A 19,631-nucleotide genomic window follows, 5' to 3' on the forward strand; every position below is an offset into this window, starting at 1 on the left:
CACCGCCCTCCGAATCTGCCCACACGACCTCTTCCCTTCCCTCTCCCCATGGTGGACCAACACAATCCCGCATGTTAAATAGTTGAACATACTTCGACGCGCTCTTGTTGCCCTCGACACGCGTTGACTGCCATCCTAGCCTGTGTCTAGAATCATGGCATAACCTTTCATCACTTTCAATGTGTCGCTTTGAGCTCGTAGGAAGATTCATCCTCTGGTGCCAGTCACCCCACGACCCTCCCCCGGCTCACGAGCTTAGCCCTCGACTGCATGTCCATACGTCCTCTTCAAGGGCTTCGAAATGCTTCATGAAATCCTCCTGTCCTTATCAGGGATCCAATCGCCCATCTGGGATCAAAGTCGGAACCACCAAACCCCGGAAAGTCAGAATATAAACAACTATGTCTCCCCTCCAGAACGTGCCATGTTGGAGACTTTGGCCCATCTACAAGAGCTCCACGTTCGAATTAAGGATACAACTACAAGGATAACTGCCTCGCACCAATCAATGGTGTGCCGTGCGTTAGCTGCGTCTATTTCTGATGTTCATCTGGATAGATTCATGAACAAGATCATAGAGGTAGAAGCTTCCATATTGACAAAGGATGCAGCTTATGTTGGTGGTCATGGCATTGTCCCCTTGAGCACTCTCGTCGCCGAGTTCTCACCATGGTCGAGGCGTTTGGAATGGCTCGCTTCAATCACACACCATCTGGAGCAGGGCATTCGTCCTGGTAAACCAGGCCAGAAATCCTCGGGCGCTTCAGCTCTCAATCTACTGCGACGCGAACTACACACAGGATACTGGGATATTGCTGAAATGGCCACCGACCTCCTTTCTCTCGGACAAAGAGCATGGATGCGTGCCGCTGCTGTCTGGATACTTTACGGAAAGCTTCCCACCTCTGGTGCGGATGACTTTTGTATCAAGTCAAACCCTGGCTCTACGCTTTCTTTGGATCGATTTGTGATCGAACAGTCACTGCTGCCAGAATTTGTGAATACTGGGGCCTCACACACACTTCTTTCAATCGGAAGTGCTCTCAATCAGCTACAAGCTCAAGCGGTATCTTCGTCATGTCCAGGGAATCAAGTTGATCCATCAATTTCACTTCTTCCTAATCACTTGACATTGCTTGAAACGCTTTCCTATCCTTTGAGTCCGGCGCTACTCGAGAATGTTCTGGCTGCTATCAACCAATCCATATCCGAGAATGCTTTGTCCAAGATTCTTCCTTTGCCCTTGGTGATGCGGCTACTCCAGGTCACAATGCGTTATTTACTGCTCGATCGTGGAGAGTTTGCTATATCACTCATCACACATGCAGATGAGCGTGTGTCGAACCGACAGCAGGCACAGACAATCGCACGCCCAATTCGAAAAGTGGGGCGTCTCGATGAGTTAGCCATTAAAGACATCGAGCTGAGTGGAATCCTCAGCAGATCCTTCGCTGAGCTTGCCGTATTGCAAGGAGATGAGGAAACTGACGACGACATCTTCGATCTGGCAAAGCAATCTCTGTCCCTGAAGATGTGTGATTCACGAGCTCATGTGTTGTCCACTTTGCTCCCCACACCAACTGTCCTGCGACTTACGATCCCTTCAGTCTCGCCTCTCCACTTGTTCTTGTCTCCGAAGGACATTGAGAGCTATTCACTGTTGAATGCATACTTAATTTCAATCTACAGAGCAGGTCTCCATCTTTCATCGTTGTGGAAGATCTCTGCTCAGCGTCGGTGCCACCCTACTCCTTTGGGACCACCAGCGAGTGCCTCAGCCTTTGGCCGAGTAGCATTAGCATCGCGAAGGGCAAGAGAGGATTGGAGAAATGGGAGGACGAGACGCCACTGGACTACCGCAAGCAAGACGCTGTTCATGTTAAACGAACTCAAGGCATACTTTCAAGGCGAGGTGATCAAAAGTAGTTGGCTACACTTTCGTGCTTGGATTGGGAGTGTCGAAGCAGAGGCCTCCACATCTGCCAAATCATCCAGGCCCGGAACAGCCTCGTCATCAACAGAGATGAAGACGCTTGATCTCTCTGCAAGTACAGGTGCCTCTTCAAGTCGGTTTGGAACTCCAAGTGATCCTCGAGCATTGGCAGATGCACACCGATCATTTCTGGAGGCTTTGAACGTAGCTCTCTTTGTGACTGAGACCAACTTTGTCGACCTACTGAAAGAGCTTCTGTTGCAGATTGATCATTTCGTCGCCTTATTCTCCCGTCTCCAGGCTGTCTGGGAAGGTCTGGATCTTCAAGAGGACGAAGGAGTCTTGGATGCTTTTTCAAATTACGCCCAGGACGAAAAGGACGTGATTACGGAAATGGATCGGACAAGTGAGACTATTGAAGGCGTGTTGGTAGGCGTTATCGACAAAGTTCGCGGTATCGAGATTGATAGCAGAGTCGGACCCGGTGTGAATAGCATTACGGAAACCTTGTCAGGCATCGGACTTGACGGGAAAACGTTTGTTCCTTGGCGAGCGAGGACAGTAGACCGCCTGATTATGAAGTTGGATGGTCTGAAGGGCAGGCAGGACGAGGACGGGCATGATCTAGCAAATGAAGACGGACACGATGACGAATGAGTAATGAAAATATCAATCATGACTATACATTGATTGTCCATTCCGATCCAATATAGACGCTTTTGCACCGCACACGTATGGCTAGGTATGCATCCAATGTACGATATATCAAACTATTTGATAGAAAGCTTGAAAGGTACATTGAATGTGTTCTGCGATTATCAAAGAATTAGCAAAAACCGACTCAACGAGAAATGCAACAAGATGATACGACTCCCACACAAACGGTACGTAAGAGAGACGGGGAGACATAGAAGAAACCAGAATCTCACGAAAGAAAGAAAAAATCAGACAAGCCGTTGACCTCATCCCGTCCCCTGCCATCACAGATTTTCTCAACACGAGCCCATAACGGGCCCATGAGAAATCATCCGTTCAGGCAGCAATCAAGTCCAACAAAGGCACTTCCCAGAACCCTAACCACCAGGAAAACCACACCAAGCCGTTCCCCCAAACTCAAAACACCGGTGCCCAACATCGTCTCAACCGAGACGAACATACTGTTTCCCCCTTGATATCACATCCCGTTGCAGCATCGTAGACAGCCCGGAGAGGGAGAACAGACAAGAGACAACAATACCAAGAGCGATCCACAACCAATCATCCCCAATACGCTTCCTGGGAGGCGTATTGGGTCCGGTATCAGGGAAAGGTAGGTTTATTATTGTTGCCGTGTCTCTCTTCCCTTTCTCCAGGCCTGGATGAGATCGGAATAGATCGCAAGGGTTTTGCAGTTTGAACGTCCAGAAGAGATAACAGTGGAATGGTGTTCTGAGATGAAGTAGTAGGGATGGTGAGATTTAAAGTGGAGGGAATTGAAGGGTGAATTGTCGGAAGGATGGGTGGTGTTTGAAACCTCAGAGAATGGATAGACTAGGTGTCATCATATTTTTGGGGCTTTGAATTGGTTTGCTGATGATGGTGATGATGGTGATGATGGTAATGAAGTATCAAGGGATAGAAGACAGACTGACCTATTATGGAAACTACGTGGGTTTTCGTCGATCACGGTATGAGAAATTACAATGGCATCTGTGCATCTTGCAATGTCTTGTTAGCTTGTTTCGCTCAATGGAATAAAGATAGCTATGCAGGTGAATAGGCAGAGACAGCGTCATCAACATGGATTTGAGATGTGTGTGAGATCAGACAAATGGTAAGCTTGGTAGATGGCTTCTTCAACTTTTGATTCAGAAGCAGAACTGTATATTTAAACCTTGGTCATCATAGAAGGGGATGTAGTTGCGACTTGTGTTGATGCTGTGGGTATGGCGCTGATGAAGCATGAAACGAATGAAAAAACGGTAGTGGCTTACCGAAAATGTGAATTCAACGCCCAAGACGCGACGGATTTTCACGATCTGTCAATCTGTGCTCAAGTTAGCTTTTCCATCATGGTAAGCGTTCTTCTGAGTTGATTCTCGTATGTAGAGGAGAGGAATCGGTCAGATGGTAGTGCATGTTAAGTTCAATGGCTCATAGAAGTCGCCGGAACGAAAAAGTATGATAAATTTCATCAAGTGATTTTTGGACCTGAAAGGTTTTCTCGGGATATCAGCTTACCAAGTTAGTGAGGCAAAGTGGGTAAAAAGGATGGAGGTTCAGCAATTGCAGTGACTACAGCATCATGAGCTTTGTAGTTGACGGATTGACGAAATCCTATTGAACAAGTTGAAAGGCTGATTGAAGCTGAGGTTAAAGAACGAAAGCCTTGAGTGAAATTGTTTTCCTCCGGGTAAACTTCGTTGCTTGGCATTATCAGAATCACGTGATCAAGGCCCGGAAATCCCGCTTACGTCAGCCTCTGGAAACTTCATCAGTCACGCATCAGTAACCCATCAGTTGTTTGAAAATTCATTCTCATGGCTATCCTATATCAGTACTTAGTAATATGGTCTCTGAAAGTCGCTATGGAATAGCCACCGAGCTTTGACAACCATCTCAATCGGCTTCCGGCGATCGCTCCGAATATAAGTATGAATTCTAGCTTTTCCAGACCATTCCTCCTGCGTTCACACCTGCGTGCTACGCATTCTGTCACATCACGATGACATCTGGAATATGATGTTGAATCAAGTTCCACAGCAATGCAAGGCCGCTGGCGTCGATCAACCTGACTGGAACACCCCGTTAAGACTCGTAGCTCACATGAACATGATCCCTGGCATACCAATCAATTACCAGACACGCCGGCCGCAACGATGATACTCACCAATGATTCGCAGTATTGCTGCCACGATCGCCATTGACACAATTCTTGATGACTGTGCAAGCCTGGTATCGCCACTGTGACCACGGCTTGACCGAGTCCCTGCTTGGACTCCAGATCCTCTGTCCCCACATCACGTAGTCGACTTTGAGTGAGCTGGCTTTACGCATCACCCATTCGGCGATCGGTTCGCCCGTTGAGACTTTTTGCTATGGTGGGGAAACCCAGTCAGTGATGAATGGAACACATGGACTGGGGATAAATGTGAGTAACGAACTCCTCCTTTGGCAACCATCATATCAGTCGCCATCCCAGTACAATGATCGCTCGAGCTCGGATTGTCACATTTCCTGATACATCCGATCTCTTTGATCTTGCCTGGGAAAGCATCGACAATGGCTTTTGCTCCATCCCTGGCCACTTGCTTGCACCCCGAGCTTGCGCTTGGAATCTTCGGCGTTGGATATCCACTGCCAGCCGGCATGCAGCATTTGAAGTTGGTGGGCCCTGGGCATTTATTGGCCTCGGTAACTCCAGAGGCACAGGAAGATGTGAAACGGCAGTTTCCTTTGTCTCCCGTGCCGCACTTGGACTTGGTGCAGCATTTGATGTTATTCGGCGTTCCCGGGCATGCATTTGAAGTATAACTGCCCCCGTCTTGAGTGCAATCGCTGGTCGAGATGCATACCCCGGGATTGCCGCCTGATCCCGTGCATGGTCCGTTGACATCGGAGCGTGCTATAAATGTGAAGGCTTGCGTGGTGGTAAGGAAGAGGAATACAGGGCAAGAAATGATATATCGACTGAGGTGCATATTGAAATCTTGCATGTGGTCGCGTCGACTGAATTCGATTATGTCTGGTGGAGAGGTCTGAAGAATGGTGAGAGATGGATGTTAGGTCGTCCTAATGCTTGGAGAGAATGGCCTGGATATAAAGTATCTCCTTCCAGATGCTGTTCACTGACAAGAGGCACGCGAACTCTGCATGTGACATGCTTCCTGGTAATACAGAACGGGAAATGACATTTCAGACATGATGGTACTGCCCATTCTTTGGCAGAAAAGTTCGTCTTCTTCATGCCGCATACGACGGGTTGGTACTTGGATATCTATCAATCCTGACCCGTTCATAACAAGACCACTGAACAAAGCCCTGCGGTCACCGCCAAAATGCGGCTAGCTGCATCACCATCGTGGAAGTCTACGAACGCGGTTGGCCCAAATATATGAAAGGAGGCTTGGCTGGTAAGTTGACGAGCTTCTTGAACCAATGTGTTTAGTCCAGCAAATGTTACGTGTGACCTTTACCATATTCGACAGACGACGGGCAGATCAAAATTACTACAAGTCCTCTCAACATTCAATGCCTTTCAGCATTCATGTATGAACCGCGAATAGATGTTTCGTAGTTGTTAACCGGTTTCAATTAGTCATTAGAATATTGTAGGTTAAACCCAAACAAATTTATGCGGTCGTTAAACCACAGACAACTCTAGAAAGATGAAGGCTACAATCGCCAAGGAAAGCAGAAGAGTCGAGCTGGCCACCACAGTGGCAGCGGCCCCAGTGTAAGTCGAAATCCAAGAGCTCGAGCTAGGAGCTGGCGCTCCGGGGTCATTGGATCCGTACGACTCACCGTTGTAACTGGATCCTCCGTTGTTTGACGCAGGACTGGAACCACCACTACCGCTAGCTTCGTTCTGATGGCCATTGCTTGGCTCGTTGGTGACGCTTGAGCCGTCGCCATTGACTTGGTAACCAGAGCTGTCGGAGCCTCCAGGACTGACACCGGAGCCTGGGTCGGTGACCCCAGGTGCATGAGGGAACGCAGCTGGGGCATTGGCTGGTGGGGTTGGAGAACTGCTTCCAACAGGTCCATAGCCATAATTTGAGTTGACTAACGACCCAGTCTTGGTTACTAAAGTTCCTGGCGGTGCTCCGGCTGACCCTAGTCCATTTGGAGCCATTGGAGGCAATGGTACGACAGTTACTGGCAAAATGACAGTCTGTGTCGGAGTAATCACAGGACGAGTGATTGTGATTATCTTACCACCAGGCTCGGTAGTGACAATTACTTCATGCCCCGTGGGTTGTGGTCGCACGGGTTTAACGACAACGAATGGAGTTGTGATTGGCCAACCTGCAGGACATGTGATCGTGGTGGTAGTCAATGAGAACGTTGGGAGAGGCTCTCTTGTGCATCCGCAGTGGGTGGTCACAAGTGTGGTCGTTTTCGTTGTGAGACCAGTAGGGCAGGGTTCAACCCAAGTTCCTGGAAGGTCGGACATTAGTATTATCCAAATATATTTATATCAGGATTTGCTTTACCTTTCAACGTTGTCGTTATCACTGTGGAGGAAATTACTTGGCCACCCCATCCTCCATTACCTGCTTGGCCCGATCGTTTTGTAGTCTGACTGGATGATGTTGCAGCCTTTGAGCTGTTCCTACTCAGGCTCGTCGGGCTTGTCGTACCAGAGTAGGGAGACGCAGAGGTGCTACTTTGAGCCACAGATATGCCTGAAGTGGAACTTGTTGTGGAACCAAGATTTGGATTAACGGCGAAACTTGAACTCGATGTGAGAGACTGTAATGAACTGGTCGATGTCGACCCCAAGAGTGGCCCATTGGTCGACTGTGGGATGGTGTTGGTCGTTGAGCCACCAATTGGTCCAACGGAGGAATACAATGGAGCAGTTGTACTTGACCCACTAGAAGACAAAGAGGAAGGGGACAACAAGCTTGTAGTTGATGAGCTACTGCTCGTTGGCTGAGGTGGCAAGCCAGTGTACACGAAAAACGACGACGTTGTGGTTGAGCTACTGCTCGTTGGCTGAGGCGGTAAGCCAGTGTACACGAAAAACGACGAAGTTGTGGTTGAACCCTGCGCCGGTTGGACTGAGGATGACGATGGAGGTGGTAGACTTGAAGTGAGCACATTGTAGCCAGCAGATGTCGTGGTTGAACCATCGATAGGTAGGATATTCGATGATGACGAAGGTGGTAGACCTGAAGTGAATACGTTGTAGCCAGTAGATGAGGTGGTCGAACCGCCGATAGGTAGGATATTTGACGAAGGTGGTTGCACTACACTGCCAGTAGATGCAATATAGCTGCTAGATGTGGTAATGGCCAGGCTCTGCGATGTGGTAGACATTGAACTACTCAAGCCTGAGGTAGTTGATTGAGGGACTGGGCTCGGGGACGACGTTGAGCTAGAAGTTGAGCTGCCCGTCGAGAATTGATAGACTTTGAGCTGATTAATGCGCCAATATGTTTCAGTGAAAGCGCCTGGATTGTTCTTGACGAAATCATTGCAGCTTGCAGCTTGAGAAGTGCAAGTGGGATTTTGGTTGTAAAAGAATGGGTCAGCCGCATAGTCACCACAGAAATCGATGTTCATGACAATGTTTTGGTTCACAAAGTTGTCATCAAGTCTGCAGTTCGGGGCAAATTTCGCCAGTGGTACGCCCCAGAGCTGCGGATTGGGGGTGCCAGCCGTGATATCAGCCGGTATGGCGTTCCGAGCAAAGTACCAAATAGTTATAGCATTACTTGTCCATTCGGTAGCATACACTCCTCCACCAAGATTGTTGAACCCGGTTCCGTATGTGGCTGGACTGGCAGAGTTAATGGAGCAACCTACAATGCCTCCAGTGTTGATGTTGCAATCGGTGGTCTTTAATGTTCCTGTCATGGGTTGCTGGCTGATGGAACATGCTTGATTCGTCTTCACTGACATCAAACTTGTCGAGTCAAGATTTATTCCCTCGATTATGTCGAGCTCGCTGTATGCCGGTGCTTGAGGGCCTTTCAACCAATAAGCTGGCCAGGTTCCACACTGTCCGCCTGGCATGTGTGCCAGGTCGAGTATAAAAAGGCCATGATTGTAGGTCTTTTTGCTTTCGATCCGAATGCTATTGCGACCTCGTCCAGTGGCAACATTGGTGTCATCTACTCCCATGTAGACACTGCCATCATTATAAGTTCGGAGCAAACCAGAACTGACTGCATCTGCCTGACTGAGGTAATTCACGTAACCATTGGTGGGGTCATTGCCCTGATTTTCATTAAGCTCTCGATCGGCTCAGTCAGCTTTGGTATACTCACAGTGAAGAAGTTGAATTCGTCTGCGAACACGCCAGACGTATAGTCATCAGTGAGAACATATTGGCAAAGAGCAACTGGCAAAATTGTAATAAACGACAAAAGGAGTGGACGCATCTTGAAAGATGCTTGACGCCAGTTTGGACGCAGGCGGAAAACTGCGTGAACCTCGGAGAAAGACCAAAGGAGTTGAGTTGAACGTGGGAGCCATTTCGAAGGCTTTCTGCGTTTTTAACTCTTCTGGGTTACTTACTGCGGGTGCAATAGTTTGTGCACGTCCATCTGTCCAGAGATTACCTCAAAGGCTTAGCCAACGCAATGGGATTTAGTCCTCCAGCAAGAGATAAAATTATAACAGTTTGTTGACACGTTGGTCACGCTGAAGCAAGGGACAAGGTTCAGGATTGGTGCTGTCAGCTTCCAGGTGTCAAACATGTTCACCATTAGCATAATTGGCAGTGGTGTTAGGTGCTTTGCTGATTGCTGTCAGGAAAATGATTCCTGGGTTGCTCCACTCCCATAGGGCGGAAGGAGTCTGTGCTGTGCCTTTCGGCCACCCCTGGTTGGGCGGCATGGAACGAAAGTCATCATAAGTGATTCGGCTTGAGATACTAAGTATCAAGTGCAATGTAGCAGGGAGCAGGTCGCTGGATAACTTTCGGTTTTCAATGTAAGTTGTACAAAAGTTACTTATGTAGATATCAATTTCGAAAGAGATCTGCCAAGCTTAGGTATGTACACGGGCATCACACCGGAAGCAGCCGTCAAGAAAATGCGCCATGCATTCCAAGTCGGATGCGTTTGTGCATACGAGGTACTTGTCAAAATAAAGCCCAATTCCGTCCAGGACAAGCGCACGATGAACTGCTAACGATCAGTACCCCTAAGCTCGTGATTTCTACATTCTTGTTTCTTTTTCTTAGCTTACCTCCTTCGATCCAATCCACGATGCAATGGTCTGTGTTGTTTGGTCCGACAAGTGATCATTACACCCAGCATCAATCTTCTTCCTCGCACCAAGACTATTGCTAGGAGTAACATATATTGAATAGGCACAATTCCACCAATTGAGTATCAATTCAGATAGATCGCCCCTTGACTCATCTATCTCAACTAGGAGTCCAGGACTCAAAGCATTGTAACAACGAGAAGCAACAAGAAGTCTCCCAAATGGGTAGGATTGCAGAGATCTTGTCTTTCACAATCAAGATGTTGACCTTTACTCTGATAACATATATATATTGAAGGCTGTCATGCTTACCTGGTCTTCTCTGGAACCTACCAGCCGGAGAAGTTGCCTGGGCCACCCGTCTCTAGCCAAAGGTTCTCCCCTTTCCGATCGCCAAAGTCGCGATATCGCCTTCTGCCACAGTCATTTTTCGACGGTCCATATTGAACCACCTTGCGTCTGGTATACTCCCATCCAAATATTCTTTCGCTATTCGCTTGATATCAGTGTCTTCCGAGATCGTCATGGCGCCCCACACGTTGTAGTTGTGTACGCCCAGGGAGATGGCGAAGGTGCGCCGGTCAGTCAATTTGAAAATACTAAGTAAAAATCGAATTGCAGCCTGAGCCATTAAAGAAAAGGCTGATTACTTCGTCGTTGACCACCCAGAAGGAGCTACTCTCAAACGCTCGCTAAAATGGGAGAACCTGAAAGAAGTCAGGCAGTGTGTCAATGAGATCGAAAAGCTAATCGAAAAGCTTCATGCAGAAGCCGAGCCCAATATACGTGACACAGGGAAGGTTAAAGAAGGCGACGAACTTTTAGAGAGGGACATCATTCAGCACAAGACATATCTGGTTTTCCTTGCTCAGCAATGCCGAGAGCATTCGCCCACCTTGCACGAACTAGCCAGTCGATACAAAAGTCCCTCGTCCTGGACAAAGACAGTCTCTTGCTCCCAGGATTTGGCTCTGGACTTTGCTCCTGGAAGTGGAAAACGTGGCCGCCTTGTCGAGTTGAAAAGGATCACCCGCAGATGTAAAATAGTACATCACACCCGCCTCAAGACGCAAACCTCGAACCCGGCATTGCCGAGGCATCACCACCGAATCCTCATTCTACAGTCCACTGGCTCAGATTACCACTGTTGAGTGTAGAACTATCAGAGAACTCTGGGCAAATCAGCCATCGACGGACTGAATTTGGGGAAGCCCTACAAGATTTGGCCGACCAGACCATTCGAGAAGCATACATTCCAGTGGTTCAGACAGGCAAGCCAACACGATATCTCTGTTTCCGGAACCTGCAAGGCCACGATTATCAAAGGCTCGAGCACAAACAAAAGCGCACGGCGGTGTCACTGGAACTGCCCCGAACCAGAAAGGTGGAACTTGCCCTCAAAATCACGGAAAGCGCGCTTCTGTGGCGGCACTACGGGTTTGAAGCTGATGTATGTTCATGCAGACTGCAATTGATCATGATGACGAAAAATGATCCTCCCCGAAAGCAGTCGTGTTTTGGATTTGAGTTTGCGACAATACCAACGATGGACCATTGTGTCAAAGTGTGGCATAAAGAATTGATTCGGAGGGGTTTCCACAGTATTGGTGTCTTACTCGCAGAATTATTCTCGAGCGAGAACAATGCCTCACTGAAGAGCCTCGGTGAGGTCTCGGATGATGAAATAAGCGAAGGAGAAGAGTTTAATATGCTCGCGAAAGTTGCCATCGATCTCGGGAAGGTGGCTTGGATTACTCAAACGTAGTGGAAGCGGTGCTGCAGGCCATGAGACCCAGCCCAGCATCTCTGTTCGAAGACGAAGAATATTATTCGAAGATTTCGCGTTGGTAAGCACTTCTAGATTGTGCCTTTTGCTTGAGCCACAGGAAGCTGACCCTCTTGACACCATTTGGTAAACAGGTTTTTCCCTTTATTTATTAAGCATGGAGCTGAAGACTCTGCCCGGTATGGATGATTGAACCTTGAGAGTGGTATAACATCATTCAAAGATGGCTAGATGGAAAACGAGGTTTGAAGGCGCCTTGAGGGTGCTGCTGGGGATGTGCTCCGGGACGCCTACGGGCCATCGGAACCCACGGAATCTCATGCCCGTTACGACCTGACTAAATCCCACCCCCTTTTTTTGGCCGAGACATGTGGCAGCCTCGTGCACCAACTTGAACAGCTTTGCTCAATGTTTGTTTTGACTTCTCTTCAGCTACATTGGAAGCAGACTATCACCCGTACATTCTGGGGTTAAGAATTGCATCTACTAGCAGGTAACGTGAGCAACACGCACACATGATCACTGGCAAATCTGACCAAGGCGTCCTGAGTTTGAGCATGCTCAAGTATCTGGGAGGCTGCGAAAGGTACCTTGGTGGGCGACAGGCAACCGAACAGCGGGTCTGCCATTGGGAGTAGTATCTGCATGTCATACTCGCATATGGAACCCACTCTTTCAAAGGTAACTTGTCCCCATATTTCTTGCTTCGAGGCTGCCGAATCCCTGAGCGTATCATGAATGACCAGAATACCCATGCGGGCAGCATCATTTGCTTACAACTCAGTTCAATGGCGAACTGCTTCCTCGTTATCTTTTGATCTTTATCTTGTTCTTTGTCCTGATTGTTATGTCTCTTTGTTTCTGGTTCCGTTGTCAGTAAACCTCGACTCTTGAGGCTCTTACCACAATCAATGTTATGTTCGTGCACTTCTCTTTTTCATTGTGCTGGAAGCAAGCTCTGATGGCACGCACAATTTTCCACTCTTTAGTATGCTGGGCAATGAGTCATTTTGTTGCCTGATTTACTCTCTTCGGTTTTCAAAGTCAATCATGGTGGGAGGGGTTGGTCCTTCCACGTGCTTGTGTATTTTGCAGTTATGGACTCTGTTTGAGAGACTCTGATGGGTCAGGCGACACTATGACGAAATCATATGGACAGTGGTACGGACCCTTGAATCGCAGTGGAGTGTGTTGGTAGCTAGGGTGGGCCCAAGCGACCGGAGGTTGCCATGAATCCGGCTCCGTTCTGTAGCAAGGCTGAACAAGTCAAGAGGAGCAAGTGGAGTTCGCTGAAGTCAAGGCTAGGATATCTGATAGTTTGGGTCCTTGGAGGGTGGGTGGTTTGATCTGGCGAATAATCTGGCGATTGACATCGTAGGTTTGTTCTGCTTTGCGAGTGGGTTCACCAGGCTGAACCATAAATCCTATTGCTCGAAGGATGCAAGTACCAGAAGTATCACATCCACCACGGATTGATATCAGTTTATGACTGACAAACTTTACAATCAGATTGCCTTCACCGAATCACCGAGCGGGTACTGAGCAGTGATGTTTACTCTGATCCCCGGCTATTGACTTCATTCACTTACACTCAGGCAGCGATCAGATCCTTCACTTCTCGCTTTCTGATTCCTGATCAGTGAAGCAAATGGGCCGCTCTTGGCACTGCCTCAGAGTCTATATAATCCCCCTCTGCCCTTACAGCTTCTACTCCTTTGTTCTTTCCTCTCCAACAAATTCCCAAAGGTAAGATTTAAGGCGCACCTAGGTATAAGGCAGGCCTTCGTTGTTGAACTACTAATCTCCATTGTTAGTTGGCTCTGGTTCTGACGATGGGGTACGTTCTGCTGGCAGCCTAGGTGCGGGTTGGTCGGAGGGTCCTCAACTTTTCTTTTATCTTCCTCTCTCCCCTCTTCTCCCTTCCCACCCCAAGACAACTGAGGCGCACCCTCGGTCTTCCACAGCGCAGGCTGTAGGAGGCCGAGGACGCGGGTGGCGGCGGGTCCTCAGTTACTCCTTTCTTTCTTGCTTCCTCGTACCCTCTCTCCGTGCTTCCGCCCCCTTACAACACTCACCTAGCCACGAAGGTCAGTGCTCCTTCCTAGTCTTCAAGAGCTCCATGGCCAACGAAGAAGCTGCATTCCCAAGGATTCGAGAAGGGAGGAAAGGAATGGAAGTTTTTAGTACAGCTAGCTTGAAAATAAAAAATTCAATCTCAGTAAAGTATCAACTCCATTGTCAATTCCAATATCTTGAGCCCAATCTCTGCAGAAAACGCCTCGCAACGTCTGCCCTACTACCCCAGGACGCACAGTTACCTTGCCCAGGCTGCGAAAACAAAACCTTCTGGATTCGATATCCCCACCGAAGCTACGAAAGAGTGCACTCAAATTGAGCGAAACTTGCTCTCCACGAGTCTAAGGGTAAGTTTTGCTATGGCAAGGGAAGAGGAAAGATCTCTCACTTGAGTCTCGAGAGTACCACTCCTTCAAGTCCAGCGCACTGGATCATTTTCCGAAAGGCTCTTCGTCTTCACCAAGATGGTCCCGAGACACCATGAGGCACTGCTACCGAACTCAGGATAATCCAACTAACAGGGCAGGAAAGTAACAACCGTCTCTCCAGATCTCTATGCTTACCGTGCGGACTAGTTCTACCCAAAGAATCAGATCTAATCATCCAGCTTAAGCTATAGCAGAATTCGTTGGCAAATCAAGTTATGTTAAAGCTAAACTTGGAGCTACCTCGGAATTCGCTAGCTGGTAAACGTGAGACATCGGTAGACTTGCGCTCCTTCATGCCTTCTTTTCCACTGCCCGATCACCAGCCGTAGTAGAAGATATTGGCCGTTGCTCACTGTGTATCCAACAGGATTGGAATTTGAATTGTGTCTAACGCAGGTTATGAAGGTATGCTGGATAGTTGTCAGACTTTCGTTTAGACCAAGAGTATTGGCGTAGAGAAGCAGGTTGTGGTACTTGAAGACAGACTTGCTGAATCTCAGGATGTATTTCGTCAATCTAGTAGTGGTGACCGTAGTCAAACACTCTTGACTGTTCTCACAATTGTGTGCTCACTATCTTTCACTCTATTCAAATCAGCACATTTGTTCCACATGGACGATCTTCGGCAGAATGTTGGAGGAAGGGGGAGCTCAGGCGCAAACCTGAGAACCAATTCTGAATGCGCAGAACGTTTTCCTGGTCTGAGAATCTGTAGGCGAACATGAACCCATACGAACTTCATGCATAAGGTAGCCCTCAAGCCTTGAGTGTCCGTTCTTCCATGGCGATCCGTACTCCAGTGCCAGCAGGCGTCAGAATCAACCTCAGCCTTACGAGATTGATGCGGGACACGAGAGCAATGTCAGTGGTGAGACACGAAGCACATCAATCTAGATAACATGCTCAGCTAAACAGAATCAAATCCATGATCAGATTCTGCATTGTATCGGTAGCAACAGATCTCATATTGTTCACGGTACCGTGCCCAGCCTTGCGGACGGCAAGGCTGAAGTGCGACACTCGAAGATGTTCATGTAGAAAGCCTCCAGGTTCGAAACATAGCTGAAACAAGATTTCTCTCACCTGCCTGAATAGTACTGCGCACCAGACGTCAATGGAGGCATTCAAGCAGACTTGACAACACGCAAGTGGGAAAGCTATTCCCTTCACGGTTTGGGTCGAGTAATTCCATGCCCAGACTGCTGGGATTGTCGTTCACCGCTCTTCCTTCAGACCAGCCACTTCAGCTGGGACGGCACATGGTTCGGTATGGGACTATTCCGCCCCTGTGGAATCGTTATCGGTACCTGCGGTCCCTCTTTCCTTGCTGTTCATAACATTCTCCTTGTCCCGTGGTTCCTCCGCCGTACTGTGATCGGCTTCACAGCCTAGGCAATGAACCCTCATTGTCTTGACGACGTACGAAGTCTCCATGCCTATCTTGCGTGTTTGATGTTTTGGAAAGTACTTTGATCGACAGCATCAACGCTGGGGCTTCTGTCAGGGACAGATGGGCAACCGAGTCAAAATAGCTCTGATGGCGCTTATGCATCTACCCGGCGGAGATTCGCTCCCCGTGACCCACCCATGCTAATTCAACCTCAATATCACAAAATGATATAAGAGATACGAATAGATGTTGGCATGTTTGATGTGATAAAACCAACTGGCATGAATTTCAGCTGATGCGCATCTCGTTCTGACTACGTTTAGCGGTACAGAATAGGTCAGGATTGAGATTCGCAAGGCTGTGTGGTAGCAGAAATGGTTTAGGAAATCACGCAGGCCCTTCTTCTACTCCCAGAAGTTTCGGGCAGCCCAGAAACGAGAAAAAGCAGGGAAGTTTGAAAAAGTTCAAGTCAGTCAATCAATACTGAGAGCGAAGAACGTGCTGTGTCTGTGGAGGTTTGGGAGGGAAAAACTATTGGAACCATTCAATTGCCTGCCCGCAGTTTGTGTAACTGTGCTGGAATTTCTTCCTGGAGATCCTCTGAGTAGCAGTTTCACCCGAGTTGTGCAACGGGCAAGGTTTTTGTTGCCAATGAAGTTGCTGAGAAGTACCTGGCTGGTCGTGGGGCCTAATTGTTCTTTACTGGTGGTCTAGGCACTCTTCATTGAGCTTAACAGCCAGCCCGATGAGCACTCCGTTCTCTGGGCCATTTGGGGCGGTCATGTTTTTCTTGCATACTGCTATACTTCGCAAGGACACTCACTGGGGCCGTCGAGTTTGCCTCCTTGGCTAACAGTATCAAAGATGTTCTTTTGCATCCTGCACATATTCTCTGTCAAAGTTGCCCCGGCTCAGCCCATCTGAAGGGCGATCAAGACGCCGACTAGTCTAAGGTTGGGCGTCAATGGCCCTATTCAATCTGGGCCAAATCAATTGGTCGCATTGAAAGGCAGGCGTTTGTGATAGACAGGCACAAGGGTGCTCCCTGTAACAATACCGAGTTCGGGCTTTTAGCAAGGGCACGGTAAGAACGAAGGCGCCCATGGCTTTACTCAATGCTCGAGAGAAGGAGAGAAAGCCCCTTTCAGACGAATTCTGCGCCAAAAATACCTTATTCAGGCTAAATTCCACGAGGAGAAAATGTGTGAAGTACATATTGATCATTCATTTTACTTTTTATCACTGCGAGTGTACCAAGTATTCGAAGGGGTTGTAAGACATGGCTTGTGACAGAAACTGGACTTGTGGGAACGGCAGCCATCCGTGATCCTACCTTGCAGGGTAGGGGGCTCTACCGTAGTGTCATTAGATAGGGAGTGAACAGGCAGCCTGCGGCAATGTTTGCCAGAATGCAGCAGATCCTGTCTGCCGTTCCGCTGCCAACATCCGATACTTGGTTGTAAGCCCTGATGAAATAGACTAAGTACAAGGGGGCAGACATTTGTTCTGGAGCTAATGCACATTTTGCTTCATGCTGCATTGCAGTGATGCACGGCGCACAATGGTTTGGTTGGCTTGGCGCAAATGCATGATGCGCAACGCTTGCCAGTGCCAGTGGTCCGATCCAGAAATGCCCGCTTCTCCGGTTACATTCTGCATGGGGCCGATGAAGTGTCTAAGTGGTGCCCAACCTACCAGCCGATCTTCTCAGAGACTATTTCTACACCGCGAGGCCTTGTTCGCTCTACGATTGCGGCGTTAAGACCGACAACGAGAGGCTGACCACCACTCGCAATGCGGGCTTTGGCTTTCGGGCCGGAATTCTGGGCGACCTCCCAATCAGTCAATGGGTCAATCAGGAGCGCTTTCGTATGATAGAACATCGCTTCATGCTCAGCAAAATACGGATCAAGCTCAGACTGGAGAGTGGATAAGCTCTCGTGAGAAGTCTTCAGGGAATCGATGGTGTTCATGCACAGCAGCTATCTGGCTTCATCTGTTTCCTATCCTAATACCCTCCTCATAAAAGCAATATAACCTGTGCACACAAGACAACATCTCAACATCGACAAAAAGAACTTTGTGCATTCGAGCCAACGAACACAACCAGAACTGCGGTGAAGGTAGCAGTCGCTACGACTGTCTCTGTTCTAGTAGGAACAGTGATCAGTGCCAGCATTGTACTGAAGAGGAAGCTAGACAAAACAACGACGCCCATCTGCTTGATAGAGTCATTGATGAAGAACAGGCACAGTGCGCTTGTCGTGGTAAGAGTTGGGCCAAGTACTACTCTCAGAACATTGACAAAGCTGCTGGAGGTCTGTTCTGAATAAGAACGCATTGGAGGAGAATAATCAGGTGCCCAATTGGCGGGAATCCGAACCTTGCTGGAAGACTTATATCCCCAGTACTTGTGGAAAATCTCTGTCCGGAACCAGCTAAGCCAATTCGAGACTGAGTCCATCTCTTGTCGGCGACTCAACAGTGATGTCAAATCAAACTCATTCGATTCCTCCCAAGTGAAGCCTTCAGTACTTTTGAGAAAGCTGTCACCCCCTCGTCCACGTTGAACCTCTCTTAGAGTCTCGAGGTCGGTTGCATCGACGGGGGGGAGCTCAGCTAGCTTCTTCATCAGCAGCAATGCCTCGCCTAAAAGGTTTTGAGCTGGGCTGTTCAGAACGGACAATTGGGGAACGGCCTACCCTGCTCTTTCAGCAGAATTCTGAGCTCCAAAGCAATCTTTTTCTGACTGAGGCTTGGTTCCTCGAACACTAAGTGGGATTGCATCATTGCACGGAAGTCCGAGGCAAACGACATCCTCTCTGCATTGTTTGACTCTCGATCAATCTGAATGGCTGTGGTCAATTGAGTTTGCTTCTCCATGATTTCAGCTTGGTATAGCAATAGGTTCCTGGCATGGAGGATAGGAAAGCGGCGAAATATGAGAAGTCCTTTACAGCAGCCCATGTGGGCTGCAAGATTATCGTAGGATTGCATACTGAATTCGAATTGCACACGCTGGAAGTTTGCGACCACGCGAGATCTGGTCCGGTAGATAGTCAGCCATAGCAAAGGTTCTCGCTCGGAGTAGATATATCAGCCAGGGCAGGCTCAAAACAACGATGAGCTGTCGACTCTGTGCCTCGACGACCGGTCAAGGGCTACAATCTTCATACGCCCGCCAGTCAAGAAATATGAGCATCGCGGCTGTGCCGGTGACCAGTGATGCACAAGTCGCTGTGCTCATTGCCGTAGATCAACGAACGGCAGTTCATGCAGAATGGTAGTGCCAATGCAAGGATTGTGCCAATGCTTCACAAGGTGTGATGAGATGGTGCCTCGCTCTGGACTTTGACTGGCTGAATTCGACACGGTTCTAGCAAGGTCACTGAGGTTAACTGCTGCAGCTTGAACGAGTAAGATCCCGCGTTGGGATCCCTAATTCCACCTCAGAAGAAGTGCTGCAGGATAGATATTAAGGGCTGCTTCCCACACACGCACCCTCTCTCTCTCATCCAGGAAAGCCTCATCACTTTCCATCATTCGGTCTCACACACGATGTTTTGCGTCTCCAAAGCCTGCTCTTTCCTTCTGTGGACTGGTCTGTCAGCTAAGCACTGATTAGGACCACTCAGCTCGCAGGATCATGCTGCGGCTCGGGCAGTTGTCCGAGGAATCGGGTTCGGCACAAGCGCAGAAGCATTGGAACCACTATTAGTATTAACTCAATATCAACTGCCAAAGACAACTTTCTTACTTGCAACGGGTCGCAAGTGTCCTTGCAACCCATGGACATGGATCGAAGAGTTTTGCCGATGTTGCCATATTACCACCTTAAAAGACAGTTCGGTGACCGCCGAGTATGAACGGTGGCATTATTGCGTGGCATTTTTCACGTGACCCACAACATACCTGCATCACGTGTGCATGAAGCAAATGCTCGGCCTACCGTGCCTAGGTACGTATCGTGACAGTGTCGAGTGCTACTGCCAGGATTCTTCGTGGCGGATGTCGAAGTGTGAGCATCTACATCGATGTACTTTCGTCGAAAAGATCTCTCCTACGGCATGTTGTTACATCGAAGGATCTTGGATG

The 19,631-nt window shown here is 48.6% G+C and overlaps 3 protein-coding genes across 3 annotated transcripts; 2 read left to right on the forward strand and 1 right to left on the reverse strand.

Annotated features, from left to right (window-relative positions):
- Window positions 1-508: 508 nt before the first annotated feature.
- On the forward strand, window positions 509-2,590 carry LTR84_009601 (uncharacterized protein; the record flags this gene model as incomplete). Its single annotated transcript, XM_064853140.1, has 1 exon — window positions 509-2,590. The coding sequence occupies one exon, from the start codon at window positions 509-511 to the stop codon at window positions 2,588-2,590; it is 2,082 nt and encodes a 693-aa protein (XP_064709539.1).
- Window positions 2,591-6,275: 3,685 nt separating this feature from the next.
- LTR84_009602 (uncharacterized protein) lies at window positions 6,276-9,024 on the reverse strand (the record flags this gene model as incomplete). The annotated part of the gene is made up of 3 exons (XM_064853141.1): window positions 6,276-7,072; window positions 7,129-8,860; window positions 8,911-9,024. 3 exons carry the CDS (start codon window positions 9,022-9,024, stop codon window positions 6,276-6,278), a joined length of 2,643 nt encoding a protein of 880 aa, XP_064709540.1.
- Window positions 9,025-10,730: 1,706 nt separating this feature from the next.
- On the forward strand, window positions 10,731-11,621 carry LTR84_009603 (uncharacterized protein; the record flags this gene model as incomplete). The annotated part of the gene is made up of 2 exons (XM_064853142.1): window positions 10,731-10,846; window positions 10,904-11,621. 2 exons carry the CDS (start codon window positions 10,731-10,733, stop codon window positions 11,619-11,621), a joined length of 834 nt encoding a protein of 277 aa, XP_064709541.1.
- Window positions 11,622-19,631: the final 8,010 nt, after the last annotated feature.

The sequence above is a fragment of the Exophiala bonariae genome (assembly GCF_035927105.1).
Source record: "Exophiala bonariae strain CCFEE 5792 chromosome Unknown scaffold_4, whole genome shotgun sequence".
Lineage (NCBI taxonomy): Eukaryota > Fungi > Ascomycota > Eurotiomycetes > Chaetothyriales > Herpotrichiellaceae > Exophiala > Exophiala bonariae.